Below are 22,214 nucleotides of genomic sequence, written 5' to 3'. Positions count from 1 at the left end.
ACAAGTTAATTTAACCTACAGTAATGGGTGTTGCAGGCGTTCTCTTTAGACTCCAGCAGACTACCATCTGGACACAATTGATTTCCTATTCAAGACATTAGTTAGCCTTATCACATTGACAAAATGGCTTCCTCCACCAGTCTTGACAAGAAATGAATGAATGCAATTTGTACATTCTCGTTTGCAAGGTTATGACAAAAAATTCTAATTACATTTGCATTTGTGAAATACTAGCCTTCCGTTCTACTCCTAGTTCTCAATCACAGATAAAGGCATTGCTGACAAATCATCACAATAAGAAAAAGGAAAAAACACTATGTAATTTTGTGATGTGGAATTAGTGCCCAAAAGACTTCAAAAACCAAACATTACGTATAATCATCCATTTCTTCCAATCTAAAAGCAGGTTCTTCACACTAGCACCTGGCTTACAGCTTTGGATTCAGTTATGATTGGAGCTTATAGCTTGCGGGTTATAATAGCATGGCTGCTGGCAAAAGTAACATTAGTATTGTGGTTACCCATACAAACAAGAAATTAACTCTGGTAACCACATGATCACTATCCCGAACCGTGTGTGTATGTACCAGCAGAGCTTAAGTATTCTTATTGTCCGTTATAGCTGTAAATGACTGAATATCATAAAGGCTGCTAATGTTAAAGGGGTATTCCTAAAAAATAAAACTGTCAAATCAAAAGTTGCACAGATTGGCAAATTACTTCTATAAAAATAAAATAATAATAACATATTTTGGTACTTATCAGCTGCTTTATATCCCAAAGGAAACCATGTAGTTCTTTCTAATTTTAAACAGTGCGCTCTGCTGCCATCTCTGTCTGTTCCAGGAATTGTCCAGTGCAGGAGAAACCCTCAGAGCAAACCTCTTTGTTCTCCTGCTTAAAGGAGACCTGTCACCCCCTGTGCCGGGGTGACAGGCTCCCAACCCTCAGTTAGATCCCCTTATACGTACCTCATGTTGCCGAGTCCTGCTGCCGGAGCTGGTCCTGGGACAGAGATATCCCGGTTAGAAGCAGGTGCACGCGCTCTGGAGAGAGGTCCAGCTTCCATAGAGAATGAATGGAGCCGTGTGTGCGCTGCAGAGATGAGTCCGGCTCTATTCATTCTCTATGGACGCCGGACCTCTCTCCAGAGCGCGCTCGCTGGCTTCTGACCGGGATATCTCCGTCCCGAGACCGGCTCCGGCAGTGGGACTCGGCGGGATGAGGTGCGTATAAGGGGATCTAACTGGGGGTCGGGAGCCTGTCACCCCAGTACGGGGGTTGACAGGTCCTCTTTAAGGCAGTTCCTGACACAGAGGTTGCAACAGAGAGCACTTTGTCAGATTGGAAAGAACTACATGGACATACAGCAGTTGATAAGTTGGATGTCTTAATTTACAAATCTGTTAAACTCTACATACCAGTTGAAAGTTTTTTCCCCCTCTAGAATAGCCCTTTAACTGTAAGGCTAGGTTCACACAATGTCTTATCTTTGCCTTTGTGGACGTTCGTCATTTTGAAGTCAAATTATTTTAAAATGACGGATGTTATTTGACCTCAAAATGACTCATGTCCACAAAGATGGCCGTCAAATGGCCAAAAAAAAAAAAAGATGTTGAGTGAACCTAGCCTAACAGACTAATGATTTACCGTCTTCATGGAATCATTTAGTTCTTGTTAGACGAATGCAGTGTAATGCTCTCATTGGTCATAACAATGAATAAATAGAAAAATGTTGTACCATACAATATTCAGTATAACCTGTGTTATGTCCATCCTTTTATTTTACAGTATGTGCCTTACGCTCCGATGAACACATATGCTTTTCATTGGGTTAATTACTAGACAAGGATCAATCAACGGTAAATGATTTCTATCTTGTTAATGCACTCACTGACCTCATTCATAGTAGCAGGAAACATTCATAAGCTTTTTGTATGGAAAGCAAAAGAAAAAAAGGAGAAAAAACAAACAAGCAAAAGCTATGGATTTTTTAAATTTTATTTATGGAAATTATTTTTGAAGCACTATAAACATATGTATTAAAATGTAATATAATATAAATATATAAGAAATGGAATAGATGCAGACCTTTATGGTTAGTTTTGAAAACTATATAAACCATTAACCAGTTCAAAGTCTATTGGCTTGAAAGCCAATGGGGACAAGTACAATTTTGAGATTGTATGGATAGCCCTTTAATTGTACGTCTCCACTAGTTCAACTATATCAGTGGTTAGAAGCTCTAAAGAAATGTAGCATGTTTCAATCCGCTATGCTAAAGCTGTCATTTAATAAGTCATGTTTCAGAATCGCTTGCTGCAAATAGAGCCAAGCTCAATACTCAGAAAGTGAGACGTGAATGAAAGCGATCATGAGAGCTGTCTTGAAGATTAACGATAATCTTGGAAATCATGACCCATAAAGAAGACTAATAAAGTGATAAGATGGCAATTGGATGTATTGGAGACAAGAAACTATTTTCCTGTAGTACTTCCCAGACATCATAGCAACAGAGGGTAAAAAAATGTTCATGTACTGTTGAGAGCTGACCCACTGGTGATGGCAAAGGTATTGGCAAGTGAAATGTGACACTTGGAGGTTGTCCACTGGCATTGCAATTCAGCTTTTGGCAGGAACTTGAAGGGAACTGGGTTTAGTTACATGGAATAATAACTAACGGATTTGTACTAGGATTGTAGTTGTAACATGGGCCAAGTTGGTGCTCATTGTCAATAAGATTCTGGCCTTTAACCAATAGAAAAGAGTGGGTGCCACGGATTGGTAACGTCAATACAGTGACACATTATAGACTCCTGAACACATAAATTAAGTGATAGGACTTAGATAAGCTGTGTTTCATTATACAGATCAACAGGCCGTGCTAACCCTTAGATAATGAGATCTAAGGAACTGTTTAAAACCCTACACAAAATTAACTGTTTGAATGAAAGGCGACTTGACCTTTAGAGCGTTGAGCTGCAATAAAATGATTCTACATAAGGGTTTTCCCAGCATACAAGTATTCCTTTACCGTAAATACATTCTAATAACCTCTGCAATATGCTATCGGCACAGTGTTAAAAGTAAATTACAGTCTATCAATACTAATTACAAAACACTCAATACTTTAATCTAGACCAACCACTCCTACAGTTTGAGATTTAGGGATCTATTTATCAAACTTTTCTACCGCTTCATCTCTGGTTTTATCAATACCGGTCACTTGGCTTCTCCCAGATATTTACATACATACATTATGTTTCTGTACTGTGGAACCAATGACTATATAACAAATATTTAAAAGTTTTATGGATATTTATAAATGATACTAAAACAGGTAAAAAAAAAGAAACAAAACAAGTAGCACACTGTGTTAAAGTTTATGTTCAGCTGGCAAAATGGATTCTCCCAGCTATGTGAATACCTTTTTCATGAAACAATAAGAAAATGACTTATGTTACTGATTGTCTTGTGTTAACAAAAGAGTTGCACTATGTTTGAGGTTCAATCTTTATTCTTTCTTTTATTTTCACACCCCCAACTTTCTCTTTTCATTGAAATTGTCTTCACTAGTTCCCATGCAACAGCTAAGCCTCATCCCTGCTTTAATTTGCCCTTCTACAGAGCATAAAGGATCTCATTACCCTTGCGCCATTAAAAATGAATCTCTAACACTGACAGCATAGACCACACAGCCAGGAGCTGCTCAAATTGTGTCAGAAGCAGCATGATAACTAGTTATGTAAAGGAGTTACACAGACTCTACAACAACAAAATTCTAGGATTTTTTTTTATAAAGACTAAGATAGTAACTCAATCTTGCATTTAGAAAGCAAACAAACAATAAAAAAACAATGTTATTATATCCATAGTCCACATATTTAAATTACAAGAGCACAACATATTGGTGTTTATACCAATATTTTTTTTTTTTACCAAATCTCTACCTACAATTGTGTAGCACAGTCGTGTCCAATCTGTAGCCCTCCAGCTGTTGAAAAGCTACAATTTCCATCAGGCCTGGAGAGCCTAAAATTTTTACTTGTGCCTCTTCTTACTGGATAATAATATTCAATGTCATAATAGTAGTATTCAGTCCTTGAGCAAATGCTTTAATTGCTGACTTTTTTCTATGTAGTAGTAAATTACTGTATACTGTACATCTACAGCCAAACATGCCATGAATGCACATGAACCGTATAGTTAAAGTGTCACTGTCGTGAAATTGTTTTTGCAGAAATCAATAGTCCAGGTGATTTTAAGAAACTTTGTAATTGGGTTTATTATCCGAAAAATGCATTTTTATCATGAAAAAGCAGTTTGAAGCTCTCCCCCATGTCTTCATTGTTCTCCTATGGAGAGAGCTAAAGAAAAGACCAAAACAGGACAACAAAGAGTTAATCTACAAATCCCTCACCCATTATCTCTTCTGACCATCACCAGTGACCTGTCTGAGCTCAGATTACAGCTGTCACCCAGCTCCGTGCCTGTAATCCTCTGTTATCTGCTTTCTGCTGCCGGCTAACTCCCTCCTTCCTCCTCCCCCCTTCCCTCTCCCTAGAGCAGACAGGGTACGACTCCTGCAACAAGTCACAATTTTCAGATTTTTTGGAGTGGATGAAAAAGAGGAAGGAGGGGGGGGGGGGACCTGGGAAAAGGCTTTTTACATGCAGATAATGGCAGATTTGGCTAATAAACCCAATTACAAAGTTTCTTATAATCGCCTGGACTATTGATTTCTGCAAAAAAAAAAAATACGACAGTGACTCTTTAAATGTGAGTAGTGTGCTTATCTATCACTACAAGCAATGTAACTTTGGGAGTTATGTAAACTGTGTAGCTCAAGGAGTCAATGAGAGTTACGAAAATTGCCTAAACTTCTGTGCTTCAACTGTTTTTGGTTTCCCGACCACCTCTGGCAGCCACAAAAAAGGCTGGATGGGGCAAGGAAGTCATCTTTAGGAGATGTGGACACCCCTTTAATATTCATGTGTCCAAGGACATCATCTACCTGTATATGGAGTTTATCTAGTGTATGAAATGTAGAATATCGTAGTGGAACATTATCAACAATAAATAAATATATCACACTCTATAAAATTATATTTTATCCATGTTACTGAACAACTCAAAAATCCACAGTATCAGTATCAAATCTACCATTCGCAATAATCTTTTATCGTTAAGTGAACGTTATACAAGCATCAGCATTTTTCAATATAACAGCTTGTATGTGCACAACATGTACTATGCATGCACTTGTATGTACCAAACATCCTTAGCTAATACTTCCTTATAGCTCAATCTGTTTCCCATTTTCAATGTATACCTTCTACATGACTGTTTTGCATGTTCATTATGTTCAGCCTACATAATGACTGTGGCCCTGGCCTAGGTTTGCCCGTCTGAAATGAAAAGCTCTGACTTCACACATCCAGTAAAATGGATCTGTTGTTATTCTCCTCGCATTTGTGCAGGAAACAATGAACCAGAGACTAAAACACTAATTAACTGAGGACTTTGTAAAATTGAATTTATAAACACTTCATGAGCAGATGATTTTTTACATCTTAGGATTTCGGATGATGCTGGTTCTGCCATGTTTCAGCCTAGCCATCGGGCTGAAATTTAAAAAAAGCTCATACCCTGCTCACAATTGAGTAACAAGTTCCATCAGGAGTGTCCATCGTAGATTGCGAGAAATACCAGACAAAACACTGCAGCATGCTACATTACTTTGCCTAATAAATGATGGACACTGACAGAAGCCTATCAAATCCCTTTTTAGTTGATGAAGACTGTCAGGCTCTAGTGACATCAAACAAGTGATGAATCAGGCACATTGTTGTACTTCTATGATAGAGCGAAGCAATGAAAATACCATTGCAGAAAGGTTGAGGTCCATAAACAGCACCTTCCATTTCATTCACTTGCAGGATTCCTTCTTTAAATTCTGTCAGGTGCACAGGTGTAAGGAACTGCCAAAGGTGCCATAGACTGTATTGTAAGTGTATTATATTGCAGTCTATGAAATTTAGAACTGTACACTGCTCGCTTTAGGATCGGACTATGTACCTGTTGGAGTTTGGTGTCCGTGTCCTGCTGATGGGGCAGAATGAACCATGCTAAGTATTTCAGATACATTGGCTGCCATATTTCATCCGACCAGATAGAACTTCAGTCTGTTTGAGACTATGGACATAAAGGGCATAACAGGAATGTAAAGGGGTCCATAGAAAAATAGTCCATATAGTAGCGTTAGATAGCCACTAACTTCTTATTTCCTACAAAAAAAAAAAAAAAAAAAAAAAAGTACAGTTCTCTTGCACTTCAGTGGACCCTCTCAACCTCTGGGCCTAGCTACTGTAAATGCACTACTATGATGGACATCATTGATGCAGGGGCTACTATTGCCTCCTGCCTCTATCACACATATGGCCTATCAATACACTGGTTAAGCCAACAGGTATCATGTGCAGGTAAGCAGGCTCTTGCTTAGGTCATTGAAGGATATCTAATATAGGAATATGTGGGGTAAGCAGAGGTTACAATGTTTTTTTGTTTTTTTTTTAAATATTGCACAACATTCCAATGTAACATTTTGATGTCCAATATGAAATAAGGGAAGGCATATTTAGTGTAACTGAGAGATGGGGGTTGGGAACACAAATAAGTCCTGTAGTTACACGTCATCATGCCATATGTTATTAAACAGATATTACTTGTCATATCCCACTGGTAAAGCAAGGACCCGCATGAATATTATATATATGGTTCACAGGAAAAAAATGGAATGTTCTTGCAATTTCTTCATACAATCACCGTTAAGGGAGTAATTATTTGCTAGAAATTACACTGGTGAAAGGTATTGGATTACTGCTTAGCTGTCATCAGTCTCCCTTTCTCCATTGCCCTTTCTATCCATGTTCAGTGATGAAGCCCACTACTTCTCTTGAGGATAGAATCAGCATTCATGAGAGTACTCCTAATTTACAGCAGTACCACCTTCTGCATAAAACAAGTGATCATTGTATTAAATTCAAACAGCTACAACGCACAGTTTAGACTGAATTCAGCAAGGTCTTCCTGGCCAAAGATTGGATAGAAGCCAATAATAAATCCTCCCATTCAATCATGTGTTGTTCTTTCCATCTAGGAATGCCATTCGTGATTGGATTTTTAATTTTCAACATTTCAGTTCTGCCATTGAACCAAAAACTATTAGCTCATTGGCAAGTTACCCTAGAACATGATTCACATTGGGCTTTAGAGTAACCACAAGATCCTAAAGTGGTTTTCAAGAGCACATTAACATTAGCAGTGTTCCTTGTTTAATGGAATGAAAGCTTATTTTACCCAAACCTACCGAACCTTCCAATAGTCATACCAGCTTTGTGGCACCTGTATACGTATAACTAGACCAATCACGTTTTCCTCTTTGGCTTGAAATGCAACTCAAAATTGTTTGAAAGATCTTATACTTGATGGATTTCAAATCTTGCTGTAGACCTTTACAGCCAATGTTTCGGAATCACTAATTTATCTAAGGACTGACACCTCGAAGGCTTGTTATTGCATACGCCATAGGCTTTGCCAACAGGAAAAACACCTTACTTTGCCATATTAACAGAAGTTTTCAATCTTTCAACCTTGTGAAGAAAATTCCCCAATAATCAAAAATTCCTTGTATGGTAGAAAAATATGACAGGTACTAAAAATAGTTTGAAAAATAGTAAAAAATTGTTTCCTTGTAGAGTGCAAAGTTTCATAGACCCCAATGACACAGTACTGTATTTTCCAATCATTGGATATAGACCTAGAAATGAGAGAAAAAGTATGCAAAGTATGCATTGAATATACTTTTTGCCATTTTGTCGCATGGAAAGCAAAAGTTGGGAAGAGAACAATGGCATAAAGAGACAACGCCCTATACTAATAAAATATTTACCTCTTAGGAGATAAAAAAATGGTTCATCACATGGGCGGAGTCATAATCTGCTGCAGGGTGGGGACAGCCCAAACCAATAACTATCACACTGTATGATAGGAAAATTGTAAATTGTTCGCGAGTTCTATGATACAACTTTGTTAATGTAATTGTACAAAACCATTTATTTGACAACTCTATAGGTTCCAAGTATATAAAAGTCCTGTACTGTATATTCACCTTTGAGTAGTCCTTAAGAGTACTAGAAAGTACAATAATTGATGAGGCCCTTCATCCAATGTACAAAACATGAAACTAAAATAATGTTATGATCATCACTCCCATCATCATCAACCACCACCATCATTATTGAGATTATATCGTTAACCACCATCATTATTGAGATTATATTGGTAACGAAACACCACTTGGTAAGGGCAAAACTAAGTAAGTGGCAATTTCCATTGACCGAAGCATCAACATAGCGCTTGTGTTCCTTACTTGTTGGGATCTGGCCAGCCAAGTTATTATCACTCATGTTGTTAGTGAGTATCACCTGGTTATGCTAGGATCCACCAACTACATGTTCCAACACATATACATTTACCACCAAGGGAAACAAATGACTGTAGCATTTTATGGTTGTTTTTACATCTCCGCTAATTGTGTTTTTATAGACAAAACCACAGTCTGCCTAAAATTCTAAGTTTATTTGAAATCTCGTTCCTGAATTCATTGAAACAGGCACAGTATTCCTGGCTCCATGTCATCTATCCCATGTTTCCCACCTCTCGTTCTGCAATCTTGTTCACAATATCTCCAATGCCAAATGAAACAAATAGTCTTGCAGAGCCCAAATGGACCTAAATGTGATGTTCATAAGGAATGGAAAATTTATAGACCCAGAGTAGAGAGGCGTGCAACCATTTGCTAGCACACAGTCAAAGAACCTGCAATACTCAAAGAGAAATAAAGGCTTAAAATGCAGTATATTAGAATTTGGAGCCAGATGAAGCAACAGCTGACAAATGAACTTGGATAGCACAAAGAACAACCAGGGGCGATATACTATAGTGCCAGGATGAGTCAAGGCGGACATAAATACTGCTTTATTTCAGGTTTATTTTTTCCCATGCTATGTCCACACACTTCCATGACACCGTCACTTCCTAAGGATTATCTGTGGTGTGTGATCTAGTTGCTGAGCTGAATATTTAAACACTGTGCTGTGTTTTAAATGAGAGGGTGGGGAAGCCAATCTCCATGGCTCTTTCACAAATGCATGGTGTGAAGAAAAAAAAAAAAAGAAATCCTGACGACAAGACATTCAGCAAACCTTCCTCCAACCAGAAAGGGCTTTAATGCAAGAATTGTCTAGCAACCAGGGGTCGGGAAATGGGAGTTGGAACATGGAAACATTTTCTAGTGTGCCGCTGTCATTGGGTGAAAAATGCCCTAATAATTCTTCTCCAAAACATCAACTGTTCCTGCATTTCCATGCACTATGTAACACCAGCACTAGTTGACAGATAGAACATTCCCTTCCAAAAGAAGTTTGCCGCCATTACGCATTAAATTATTACCGCATCATTTCGAAGACAAACTCTAGAGCTCGATTTTTTTTTTCTTTTGAACAGAAGATCTATCTTTATGGATATAACATACAATGGGTTAAACATAGAAGCAGGTAACTCTTTAGTGTAGATACAGCCCCCTAACAGCATCACGAGTTAATGCTTTGCCCCTATACCATATGCAACAGTATAGACGGGAACAAAGGCGAGAACTATCTGCATCATTATCAATCTGCCAATCATTTTTTCCCCATTATTAGCATCTGGATAAATGTGACTAAACAGGAACTCTGAAGACTATGAATCTATGGCTGCATATGAAATGATATTATTTTGGATTGGTATATAAGTTTGGGACTGCATTGCTCAATTAACACCAGCAAGATACATAAAAAAGCCATTAAAATAGGTTGTGCTGAACAGTGTATTGCCACCAACTCAGCTATGACAAAACATCAGTAGCTGTGCATAGGGTGGTTCTGAAGCAAAGGCACGTCCTGTCTGTCTTGGGTGTCCATCTCTATATTTAAATGAATTAAAGCAAATCTCAAGATGCACTTTATGCCCATCATGATCCTGAATCATAGAGAATCCAAATGCATGGTGTTCGAGGGACCCAACATCAAGCTGGCTAGGGGACTTGTGGTTGATTTATGTTCCACAACATGCATAATATAAGTTGATAACAACCTGATTCCTCTTATAGTAAACCAGTTACCGCATACTCATTTTGTGCTGTTAATTTTCAACTATACATGCCACTACAGCTACCGATAGACAGCACTTTATAGTACTTAATATATCATAGTTCTCAGCCAATCAAGACACAGCCCAACACAGAGCTACAATACAGCAGGAAAAAAATAGAATATCTGTGTTTTCCCATGGAACATAACTAATCAGAGTTCATACCATGCCCAGTATTCCCATGGTTGTGTGATATAAAACCAGATTCCGACCATTCTAGCTAAGCAATGGGCAAATCTCTGTACTTGAGGAAGTGAAGGCTTATTTGTGTCCAGTATATCAAAATCACAGCATAACAATTAATATGGAAGTTAATAACATTGATTATTCAGGCAATCCCATAAACTGGTACTGGATGCAAGACACAATACAATCAATGCCATCATAGAGCAAATGGCACATTTTAGTTTTTAGGATGGAATGGAAGACTTACATTGAAATGATGTTCTTGGAGAGGTCAGTGATGTTTAAGCTTGCAGATGCATTAGTTGCCTCCTGCATTTCCAAGAGGGGGAATATGTTCCCATTGTCCACTTTGTTACAGAGAATTTCAATTTTGCTGCACACACAATTAACAGGGCAAGCCACAATCGAACCCATGTAGTCCAGCAAAATGCTCCATAGTAAGAAAATCCTCCAAAAGCTGCACTTTGTAGGGCGCGGAGACATATCCATTTCAGACAGATGTTTTCAACCCCAAAAAAAGGGGGGGAGGGGGGGGTAAAAAGGGGGAAGGAAACCAAGATGAGGAGATATCTCAGCCTTTTCTCTTGATAAGCAATCAGATGCAAAATCCTCTTGCAGCTAAAGTCATCCTGAAATGGCTTAGACGCACACTGCTTTCAGCCCACAGAGATGCATAGTGCCTGATGCTGCTGCTGCTGTCTTGTTGATTCCAGATTGTTGGTTTATTTTTTTTATTTTTTTCCAGGAGATCTACAAGACTTCTGAGGAATGCAATAGAAGATGGGGGAGACTGAAAAAATGGGTGCTAAAGTCACCAAGTCCCACCTACTGGGCAGATTTCAAACTGTCACACCTGCAAAAAAACAGAAAGAGAGGAGGTGGGGTGTGGGGAGAGGGAATCAGGGAAAGGGAGTGATACACATACAAGATCAGAGATCAAACAGCACCATTTGTAACCTGATGTATGCAAAAAAGAGAGACAAATACATTACACCTCCCCTATAAAAAAAAAAAAAAAAAAACAGTTTTCTCCGCAAGAGACACATTCATTCAGGATGTTCCCTGCCTCATCCCTGGATTCTGCAGAGCACTGTCAGGGCTGCACAGCAAAAAAAGTTCAGTTCAGGATGCTATTTTCATCATTGAATATCATTACCTGGCTTGCATTTCTGTAATGAAGATGGGATTCACAGGAAAAGAGGACCTGGAATTTTCTAATTTGTCGCTTTTCAGAATCAAATGCTGCAAAATACAGTGGATATGTGTCTACAGCGGATGAGGCTACGTGGAAACTGAGAATGGGACATGATGTTGCTGAAGTAATATTAATCCGATACATCCAGATCTGCAGCAAATGTCCAGAATGATTCAAGTATCATGGAAAAAAAAAAATAAAGGGAAGGAGAGGCAACAGGGGCTGTGAGAGCCTACAGCATGTTGCAATGAACTAGAGGAAGCAAATTAAGATGCATGATGCATTTTTGGCAAGCACAGCACCATAAGTAGATCCTAGCAATGCCTAATTTGCTGTGCCCTTCATCAATGCTCCCTTAGATGCTGCTATCTAAAATGTTCTTATTCTTTTTCTAGAAGCAGACACACACACACACACATACAAGAATATAAAGACACAAAAAGATACACACAATGATAACACAAGATGGACCTGCTAATGGGGGGTACAGGTGCACGCCACTCTCAGACCCTGCAGATTGTAGCTCCAAACACGAACTGCTGTCTCTCGTCCAAAGGAAAGGGAGAAAAAAAAAGGTGGGAGTCTCAGCTGTTTACTGAGAGCCAGAGAATCAAAGCTGTGTGATCAGGATGAGGAGAGAGCGAGAGAGAGAGAGAGAGGCAGAGGGAGGAGAGTGGCAGGCACACACACACTCACACACCAAAACTAATTCTCTATGCAGTATGATGAAAAGGAGGACAGCATGAAAAAAAAATCCCCTTTATCCTAATCCCCTACTTCATACACACTTGTGGAATTCCCCCTGTACAGCCTGCATTGTCCTCCTACAAATACTGCACCATTCTGTTTATTTATCCATAAACTGCGCAGATTACATATAGTGCATAGAATATAGATTCCCGGATTAGGAGGTCCACAATGAAAACAGGGTCTTCTCTGCTAGATACAGTATATACCCTTGACAGCATCCATTTACATATCCGTAGGATGATTATGTAATCAATATACGTGGTCATGGAATAATATTCATAAATATTGTATAGATTTATAATGCCAAGCTTCTGTATTATTCTGGGCAGTCAACATATCTTAGTTATCATAACAGTAATGAACAAATCCCGATAAATACGTAACGCGGAATAAATCCTTACATAATATGATTGCATTATTGCATTTTATGCTTTAGTGCAGTTGCACAGGTTCTCCATTGGGTGGCGGTGCTTAATGTATGGTCAATTAGGACTGACGTCTCACTTCACTCACCCAAGTGGCAGAAAATATGGAGAATTCATCCGATGTGATGCTACTGTATGCTTGCCTCGTTCAAGTGTCAACGTACGTTGGTCCATATGGCGTATAAAAATGTGGTTGGATATTATTGGGCAAAGCAGGCTTACTCTTATTCTAGTTACACAATGTTTTTACATCATGAGAATAAGACAATATAGAGACCTTTATAGAAATGTGAACAAAGATTTAAAGGGGTCGTTAGTGTTTTAGTAAATACATTATAGAAGTCAATGATAATATAAACTATATATAAATTAATATACAGCCTACAACTATATAAAACAAACCGTTTTAACATGCCCATACACCTTATACTTTAGTCAGCTGAATGCACCTGTCACGATGGCTCCCATTGACTATCTAAGTTATGTGGTGGTCTCACAATTCTGCACTGATAGATGTTGGTGGAGAAAATGATTGGGTATAATGGAGTTTCACTGCCTACCCCTACTGTTCTTGGAGGGATAAGCCAGCATTCAAACAGCCTGGCGGCAGTTTATCCCTCCCCGTGAATGTTCGGCCGTGCGTAATATTCATGTGTATGGAGTGACTGGAAGAGATAGCCAGGTTTTCTTGAATAACCTCCACAATGATTTGCGTTTTACCCTTGTGTCTTCCAGGTTGGAAGTACAGTTTTTGGATACACGTATCTTTAAAGTTGGTAACAAATTGGAATCTGATTTATTTGTTAAGCCTACAGATAGAAACAACATCCTACACTTTCAGAGCAACCACCCACGTAGGATGTTGGAATCCCTACCGTGGAGTCAAATGCTCTGTGTTAGACGGGTAGTGGGACAAGAGGAAATTGTGGATGAGAGACTTAGCTCCATGTGCGACAAGTTTATCGCCAGGGGCTATCCCTCGCAATTGGTACAACAACACAAAAACCAAGCCCTGTCAGTACGGAGATCGGATTTATTCACATCTAAGACACGCACGAAAGAAAAACGTATTCCCTTTATCTCTACGTTCTGCCCATTAAGTGGAAAAATTGCTAATGTCCTGAGAAAAAATTGGGGTATCCTTACTAAAGGTTGCCCCAAGGTAGAAGAATTTAGTCTCCCTCCTTTAATGTCCTATAAACGGACACGGAACATCCGGGATGTAGTTGTAAAATCTGACATAGGAGTATCCAAAGGTTCAGTACAAACATTGCTATCCACTTGTAAAACGGGATGTTTCCCTTGTCTGAATTGCTCCTGTTGTGGGAATTTAGTCAAGGGAGACACTTTCCATCACCCGCATACAGGCCGTGAATTTAAAATTAAACAGAGATACAACTGTAGATCGAGTTTTGTGGTATATTTAATCACTTGCCCATGCGGTCTTTGTTATGTGGGTGAAACAACTAATGAAATAAGAGTGAGGATACAGAAACATAAAAGTACTATACGTACAGGGAAAGTTGAATTGCCAGTCCCACAACACTTTCTAGAAGCGAGACATACACTTAGCCAGTTGCGTTTTAGGGTCATTGATGGTGTCCCCCCGTTGGTCAGGGGAGGTGATAGAGCACTGAGGCTTAAAAAATTGGAATTGAAATGGATTTTTTTACTTAATACTATGAGCCCTAGGGGCTTAAATTTGGAGTATAAGGTATTGCCGAATATGTGATGCATCTAGTCCGTACTTGTAATATAATATTTGTTAGGATTCAACCATTTTTGCTTTTAGTGATGGTTTTATCATCTTTTAATCCGTTGTTTTTCACTGTTTTTAGACATGTCCGCTTGTCTGCCATGGGTCCACTAAATGATGAGCGTTCAGACTACAGAGGAGTTTATATTTTCTGCATCCTGATGTGATTTCAGCCGAGCCTTCTGCCATATTTGCTCCAGCTGCCTTCTGTGATTCCCTATGGGATTTATACTGGAAGCTGTCTCATAAGAACTGACAATCGTGAAGTGGTACTTTGACGAATGCGGTCCGGAGTTGCCAGCTTGCTACTGTACAGGAAGCCCCCTTGCCCAAGTCTATTTGCTGCATGTGTTGCTATTCGGTCCGATGGTACCACTGAGAAGCGGACACACGCGGACTGAGTGTGTGCTTTTGCGCTTATGGATGGAGGGACCGCAGCACATGATATTGGTGGAACCACAGTACACAGCAATATGTGATGGGTTGCAGCTCATGACCTGAAATGGTGAGTGGAGAACTACATCAATAACAGTGATCTGTGATTACCAACCTGTCTGCATGAGGAGGAGCTGTTTATGCCGTATGTGCTTCTGGAGAGGCTATGGTGTGACTATATCCTTGAACGCTCCGTATGTGACCTGCTTTGGATGCGGTTGAAGATCGGCTGGAGTACAGGACTTTTTACCGGACCTCTCATCTGAGACTTTCCTTGTATTGTATTAATGTTTGGCAGGAGTTAGGTTCCTGCCGTTGGCATTGGCCGGCTGACTCACGTCAGGCTGAGCGTGGTGAGTTGCTATGGTTGCGATCACATGATCGCGGCTGTCGACGCCCACCCTGCTGTGATTGGTGTTGTTTAGCGCAAGCGCAGTAAGCGCCGTGAGACGCCGGCGCCTGTGCTTATCGCGCTCCTCTGTAGCTCAGATAGTGGATGCACCTGTGGGAGACTAGCGCCCTGTGAGTAGTTTTAACCCTATGGTAATAAATATAGCACTTGATTTTGTTTAAATAAAGTTTATCTGTAATTGTTGTTGAAACACGGGTTATTAAGGGTTAATATGTGTTAATTATATGTTCCCTGTTCATTGGCTGATGATCCCTTATATACTGCATGTTTGTCCTAACTTTGTATGCTTGAGAAAGACCTATAAGGTTGAAACGTCGCTCTGTTTGCCATGCTGGAATAAAATTCTTTTTTTCCGTATTTCCGCCTAAGTGAGATGCTGTTACCATGCTACTGGACTGGAAGAGATAGCTGTCAGCTGTTGGCCACCTTCATTGTCTGCTATCCAAGAGATATGTCTATAAATGTCTATAGTCAGAGATGGTAGGATGCAGATAACTTTATCCCATAGCTCTCCTCCTACATATAATATATGTGGTATATGGGGTACATAAGTGTGCGTGCTGTTGATATATAGACACATTTATGTCACAGTCCTGTGCTGGGAGATCACTGAACAGTGACAGTCACCTTAACTGTAAGCCATCCTCCTCACTGTTATGTATGGCTAATCGATTAGGTGTGTATATAATATGCTGCATGCAGACACCAGCACTGTGAACTATCCTTTTCACAGGACAATGCAATACACTTTTGTCTAAGTGTTTGTCCAAGCATAGAATTACTTTGCATTTGTTGTTAATGCACAGTTGTTCAACTTTTATTATAGCTTGATATTTTTTTCCCATATACTGTAGGTTGTGGTACTAGAGAAGCCACTTATAATGCACAGCATACCACTATTCCCAGATTTCCCATAGTGTTAAAACCAGATGTGAAATGACAGAGTGAATAATAATGGTTGTCTTGGTTTAATAGCACCAGTGAAGGGGTAGGAAGTATTGGGCAGCAAGAAAAGAGTAGACAGTCTGTTTATGAGGCCAATGGGTTAAAAGCCGGAAAAAATTGGACAAGTGGCGTGTGGTTTGGAATCTTGACAAATGGCCAAATTGTGATGGCTGGTGACTAGGTAAGGGCAGCGCCAAAATTATATGATGTTCTCATTACTATATGGTGTTCTCATTATTAATAGATATTAAAGGGGTTATCAAGCGCTACAAAAACATGGCCACTTTCCCCCTCTTTTGTCTCCAGTTAAGTTGTGGTATGCAATTAAGCTCCATTTACTTCAATGGAACTGAATTCCAAACCCCACCCAAACTGGAGACAAGAGAGGAGAAAAAGTGCCCATGTTTTTGTAGCACTGGATAACCCCTTTAATGCCCAGGCCTCAATGATACATGCAGGGAGAGAGAGAGAGTGTAACCCATGGTGAACCCTGTCTAAACATCCCACAATAGGTGCATCTGAACTGGACCATGAAATACAATGGCTTTTTTATGTAGATAGCTGGGTGAATATACATCCCTTACAATACCTGGCGAAGAGAGGGAATCACAATGCACTTTAGGAAATAGACAAGACGGTAGAGGTAGTGTTATGGCCCTATTCCACGGGTCAGCGCTCATTTGCTCCTCGTTCTCCGCTTGCTGCTGCCGCTATTCGACGCAGCAGCAGCGAGCGGGTGAGTGCGGGAGGGGCGGCGGGGGGGCTGCCCGGGTGATCGCTGATCGGCCGGGCAGCCCATAGGATATAGCAGCGTCTGCTGCCGACGCTCCTATTCAACGTAGCGACAGCAGCAGATCGCTGCTATATCAGCATGTTGAAAAACAAGCGATTGCAACGATCAGCCGACATGAACGATGTCGGCTGATCGTTGCACTCAATTCCACGGGACGATTATCGCCTGTAGCGGTGGAATAGGGACTTTAGGATCTGGACAATAGCTTGCTCAGAAAATTGGGGTCCTGGTATTACAAGGATGTTACCCTGATGCCTAGCACCTACCTAAACAATGTTATTTCCAATACCCCCCCCCCACCACCACCACCTTTATAGCAACAATATTGCCAAATGTCAGTGGTCTCTTTCAGTTGGATAATGCTCCAGGTTACACTGCAAAAATTGCTCAGAAATGGTTTTAGGAACATGGCCCTAAAGAGTAAAGGTGTATGCCCACACCTCCAAAAGCCCAAGATCTCAAACAAACGGATCTCAAAAATACTGTATGTTAGAAATAACATGTTTGACCCATAGAGGCCTCACCTTGTAAATAACAGGACTTAAATGGTCTACCACTAAGGGTGCCTTTACACATAGAGATTTATCTGACAGATTTTTTAAGCCAAAGCCAGAAGCAGACTATAAACAGAGAACAGGTCATTAAGGAAAGGCTGAGATTTTTCCTTTTTGAATTCCATTCCTGGCTTTGGCTTCAAAAATCTGTCAGATAAATCTCTGTAAAGGCACCCTTACACATTGGTACCAGATTCCACAAAACACTCTGAGACCTTCATGGTTCTTGTAGAGTCCAAGCCCTGATAGGTCACAAATGTTTTGATGGCACTAGACAATTGTAGGTTAATTGGTATATATCATCAACCATCTGGGAACCTATTCTTGAGATGTGGGCTATTCCTGTACAACTGTTCTGCTTTATTATACGAAAAATAACTGCAGATACCCTGCTTGCTAAACACTAATAGTGTCCGACAGATCCCATTGACTTAAAGTGATACTGTCACCCCTCTAACTCTGTGTGGTTTTCTGCACCATCCACAAGCTTAGATATTGCACATTTGATATACTGTATACCTGTATAAAACTTGCCTGTGTCTCTTTTTTTCTGCTCTAAAATTGCCAGTATCACCTAGAAAGGGGCTTCACCGCAGTTGGGCCCTTTCTCTCAAGAGAGAGACGGCCTAACTGTCTTCATGTAGGCCTGACTTTATATATACATTTCCAGGAGGAGTAATAGAGGAAGAAAAGATGCTCCAGAATGGTCATCAAATGGGAAATACAGCTACTTATTATAACACACAGTTAAGGAGAGGTGACAGCGCCCTTATAATCCAGTGACACACGAGTAACATCCCTGATCAGAGTTGTTCACTTTCCCTCAGACCACCATGATGACTGATGCCCTGAGTTTTTAGCTGATACATATTTGGCTCTTCTACAGTCATCTCCATATTACATAGTAACACATATACAGACGTTACATTCCAGACGTTAGACCCTTTCAAATAAATTCAGACTCCAGATCGCTAAAAAATTAAATGGGTATTCTAGAATTTTAAAAATGTTATATTTTGCTGGGCGTGGCTGTCCATCAACTTCTGTTCCCCACTGCACCCCTTGTAGTTGCTTCTGAGACTGATAACTAAGGGGGATCTGCCCTGATGCACCATTTCAGAAGCCGCTACAAGTGGGGTACAGTGCGGACCAGAAGTCTTCAGACTCAGAGTTCTGTGTAGTGCAGTGGCGCTCAAAAAGTTTATAGTACTTTATATGACTGGTCTGAGCTTCAGTAGTGAAGTAGTAGTTGGCTGCAATAGTTGATCTGAAACCTTAGTCAACAATAAAAACCATGGACTGGAAATAGAAGCTGGGATAACAACAGCAGTAGTGAAGATGAGGATGTAACAGAAGAGTATCTGGACAGAATATTGCAGGAGAAGACTATGACAATGCACATTCTAATGCACTGAGGTCAGTTCCTCTTGTACAGGGGACTGCATGTTTTAGAGAGGTTTCTGGTGTTGGCAAGGGCTATCCTAGGTGGCTTCTCTCTCCTTAAGGTAAGTTTAGCACTGCATCTTTGTTCTAGTCACTTGCTCAGAGAACTCTGTAGTTGCTAACCTGGATTCATGTCAGGGGTCTTGGCCAAAGCCAGGCCCTGGCTTAATTTTTGCGGGAACTGAGTCTGTTCTTCTCACGCTGAATACTGGGTCTGAACTCCACACTTCTTCTACCAAGCTAAACTTCTCCTACAGGGGCTGTAACTAAACCCTCCTGTGAGTGGTGGGGCTGAGTGTGAGGGTAAAAGAAAAAACAAGAGATAGGTAGAAGAGAACCAGCACCTGAGAGGGGTAAGCACAAAGCACATGGTACAAAACAATTAACCCATTAACTAGTTGATTGACACCTAGTAGGAAAACATAGAACTACATCTCCCATTTACGAACCTGAGAGAACGACTTCCTTGGGTGCTCTAGACAATACCACAGGTGGCTGGCAAGAATTGGTAAGTCAGCGATCTGGGGGCACAGGGATGGTAAATATGATTTTTTTTTATTATGTTTCTGATATGTTTAATTTTGGCGGGACTTCTCCTTTAAGAAGCCTTAGAACATGAGCAAGGATTTATAGCCACTGAAAAGAAATAGTAACCCATCTGTAGAGAGCTTCTTTAAGGTTCTCTCCCCTCATCAATGCAGAGCAGGGGTTGGGTAGCCACACCAGAAAGATGGTGAACAAAACCGGCACAAACGACAGCGAGCAGAAGAAACAGGAGCCCTGTGTAACAGTATAACAGCTTTAAGGCACATGTTAAACAAACAGTAAGAATATAGTAAGTTAAGAAAACCCCTATTAGGTTTATGATGTACAGTGCTCTCAAACAGTGGAGAGTTACACAATAGTGCTCTATAAAATTGGGATGTCTAGTGGGAGAATATGAGAAAGGCTAGTGCTTGAGAAAGGCTAGTGTGTATAGCCGAAACGTCGCAGGGGTGTGAATAAAGCCACAAGATTTTTTCATCTTTACTAAAGTGCTGTCTCCGTTTATAACATAGTGGGAGAATAGATTCCCATTACAGAGAATGCTCTGGTCTAGGTGATAATTAATATATCTGACGTCACTGTTCCCATAGAGAACTGACAGCTATTCTACATTATAACACATCTGCCTAGTCAGGCAGTGAATCCCCCTGCTCTCATATCATTAGATAGATATGGTGCTCAGGGGTCAGGAATACAACCCCTATGGGAGATATAAAAGCAGTGATTGGGGCAGACACCCAGGTCTACCATAACACATAAAACTGTTTACAACTCTCTTGCCATAATAGACTCTTATTAGTATCTGATGAAAGTGCTCGGTGTAATTAGTGCAAGTGATGAGACCATCAGAGTCAAGAGAGAGTATACAGTATACAGCATATGGATGAGCCATAGCATTAAAACCAGGTGAAATGAATAACATTTGTTATCTTGGGAAAATAAGGTGGAAACAGGAAAAACGAACAAATGTAATAATCTTAGTCATGATGGCTAGATAACTGGGTCAGAACATTTCAGATATTGTAAGTGTTGTGGGCGCTTTCCTGGCCCAACAAAAGACAAACTGGGAAAAGGTCATGGTCTGGGTCTGGTCCTATATTTATATATATTCTCTCTCTCTCTCTCTCTCTCTCTCTCTCTCTAAATATATATATATATATATATATATATATATATATATATATATATATATATGATGTATGCAAAATGGTGTAGCACTTGATAATGGCATTCTAACTACACTTCAGGGACAGATGCCAGGGTGCGAATTTTGCATCCATTTTACAAATTAGGTTATTGATCTGTTGTATTATTCACTACATTCTACTTACTCACAGAAGGCTGTTGTAAGATGCAGGATCCGGATTCTTCTGTCTATTTATGGACTTTGTATTTTACAACAAATGTGTGATGTCAACAAAATAGAAGTATTAGGGAGAGCAACTTTGCCCAACCACATTTGTGAATAATTATGTTTATTTAGTCTTATCCAATAGAGCCATTACATGTTATAAACATATCCACAATGCTAGCATAGCATCATCTTTAGACCAAATGCATCTGACCTATATTTATCAGAATGGTATATATTTGCAACTCTGGGAGCTACAATGCTAGACCAGCTGCATTGTTCATGATGTGTCATGATACAGAGTGCTGTTACACTCAGTAACACTAGGGGCAGTGTGGCAGAGATGACATAGATTTACCAGTCGGGGACCTAGGTCGCTCTTAAAGGGACCCAGGTCGCTCTTAAAGGGACCCAGGTCGCTCTTAAAGGTACCCAGGTCGCTCTTAAAGGGACCCAGGTCGCTCTTAATGAGACCCATTTCACTCTAAAAGGGACCCAGGTCGCTCTTAACGGGCCCCCGTTGCACTTAAAGGGACCCAAGTGGCTCTTAAAGGGAACCAGGTGGCTCTTAAAGGGACCCAGGTTGCACTTAAAGGTACATATTTCGCTCTTAAAGAGCCCCAGGTCGCTCTAAGAGGACCCAGGTCACTCTTAAAGGGACATATTTCGCTCTTAAAGGGCCCCAGGTCGCTCTTAGAGGGACCCAGGTCACTCTTAAAGGGCCCCAGGTCGCTCTTAAAGGGACTTATTTCGCTCTTAAAGGGACTTATTTTGCTCTTAAAGGGACCCATTTCGCTCGTAAAGGGAGATATTTCGCTCTTAAAGGGACTCAGGTCGCTCTTAAAGGGACCCTGGATGCTCTTAAAGGGACTCTGGACGCTCTTAAAGGGACCCTGGACGCTCTTAAAGGGACCCTGGACGCTCTTAAAGGCACCAAGGTCGCTCTTACAGGGACCAATTTAGAAAATAGAAGTATTAGGGAGAGCAACTTCGCCCAACCACATTTGTGAATAATTATGTTTATTTAGTCTTATCCAATAGAGCCATTACATGTTATAAACATATCCACAATGCTAGCATAGCATCATCTTTAGACCAAATGCATCTGACCTATATTTATCAGAATGGTATATATTTGCAACACTGGGAGCTACAATGCTAGACCAGCTGCA

General features: G+C 40.3%; 1 protein-coding gene across 6 annotated transcripts in view; it reads right to left on the bottom strand.

Moving 5' to 3' along the window:
* Positions 1-12,230, bottom strand: part of NTRK3 (neurotrophic receptor tyrosine kinase 3) — a 480,773-nt gene extending 468,543 nt beyond the window's left edge. For 3 of the 6 annotated variants that reach the window (XM_069984884.1, XM_069984863.1, XM_069984875.1), the window contains exons 1-2: positions 12,104-12,230; positions 10,685-11,290 (exon numbers count right to left, since the gene is read on the bottom strand). In XM_069984884.1, coding sequence (XP_069840985.1) covers positions 10,685-10,926 — 242 coding nt within the window. In that variant the 5' untranslated portion in view covers positions 10,927-11,290; positions 12,104-12,230. Of the gene's footprint in view, positions 1-10,684; positions 11,291-11,593; positions 11,654-12,083 lie in introns of those variants that run through there. The other 3 variants (XM_069984865.1, XM_069984869.1, XM_069984879.1) reach the window with 3 other exon arrangements.
* Positions 12,231-22,214: the final 9,984 nt, after the last annotated feature.

Source organism: Dendropsophus ebraccatus, chromosome 1, assembly GCF_027789765.1.
Source record: "Dendropsophus ebraccatus isolate aDenEbr1 chromosome 1, aDenEbr1.pat, whole genome shotgun sequence".
Lineage (NCBI taxonomy): Eukaryota > Metazoa > Chordata > Amphibia > Anura > Hylidae > Dendropsophus > Dendropsophus ebraccatus.
The sequence above is the reverse complement of the archived record's forward strand: the minus strand, read 5'-3'. Positions and strand labels throughout refer to the sequence as shown.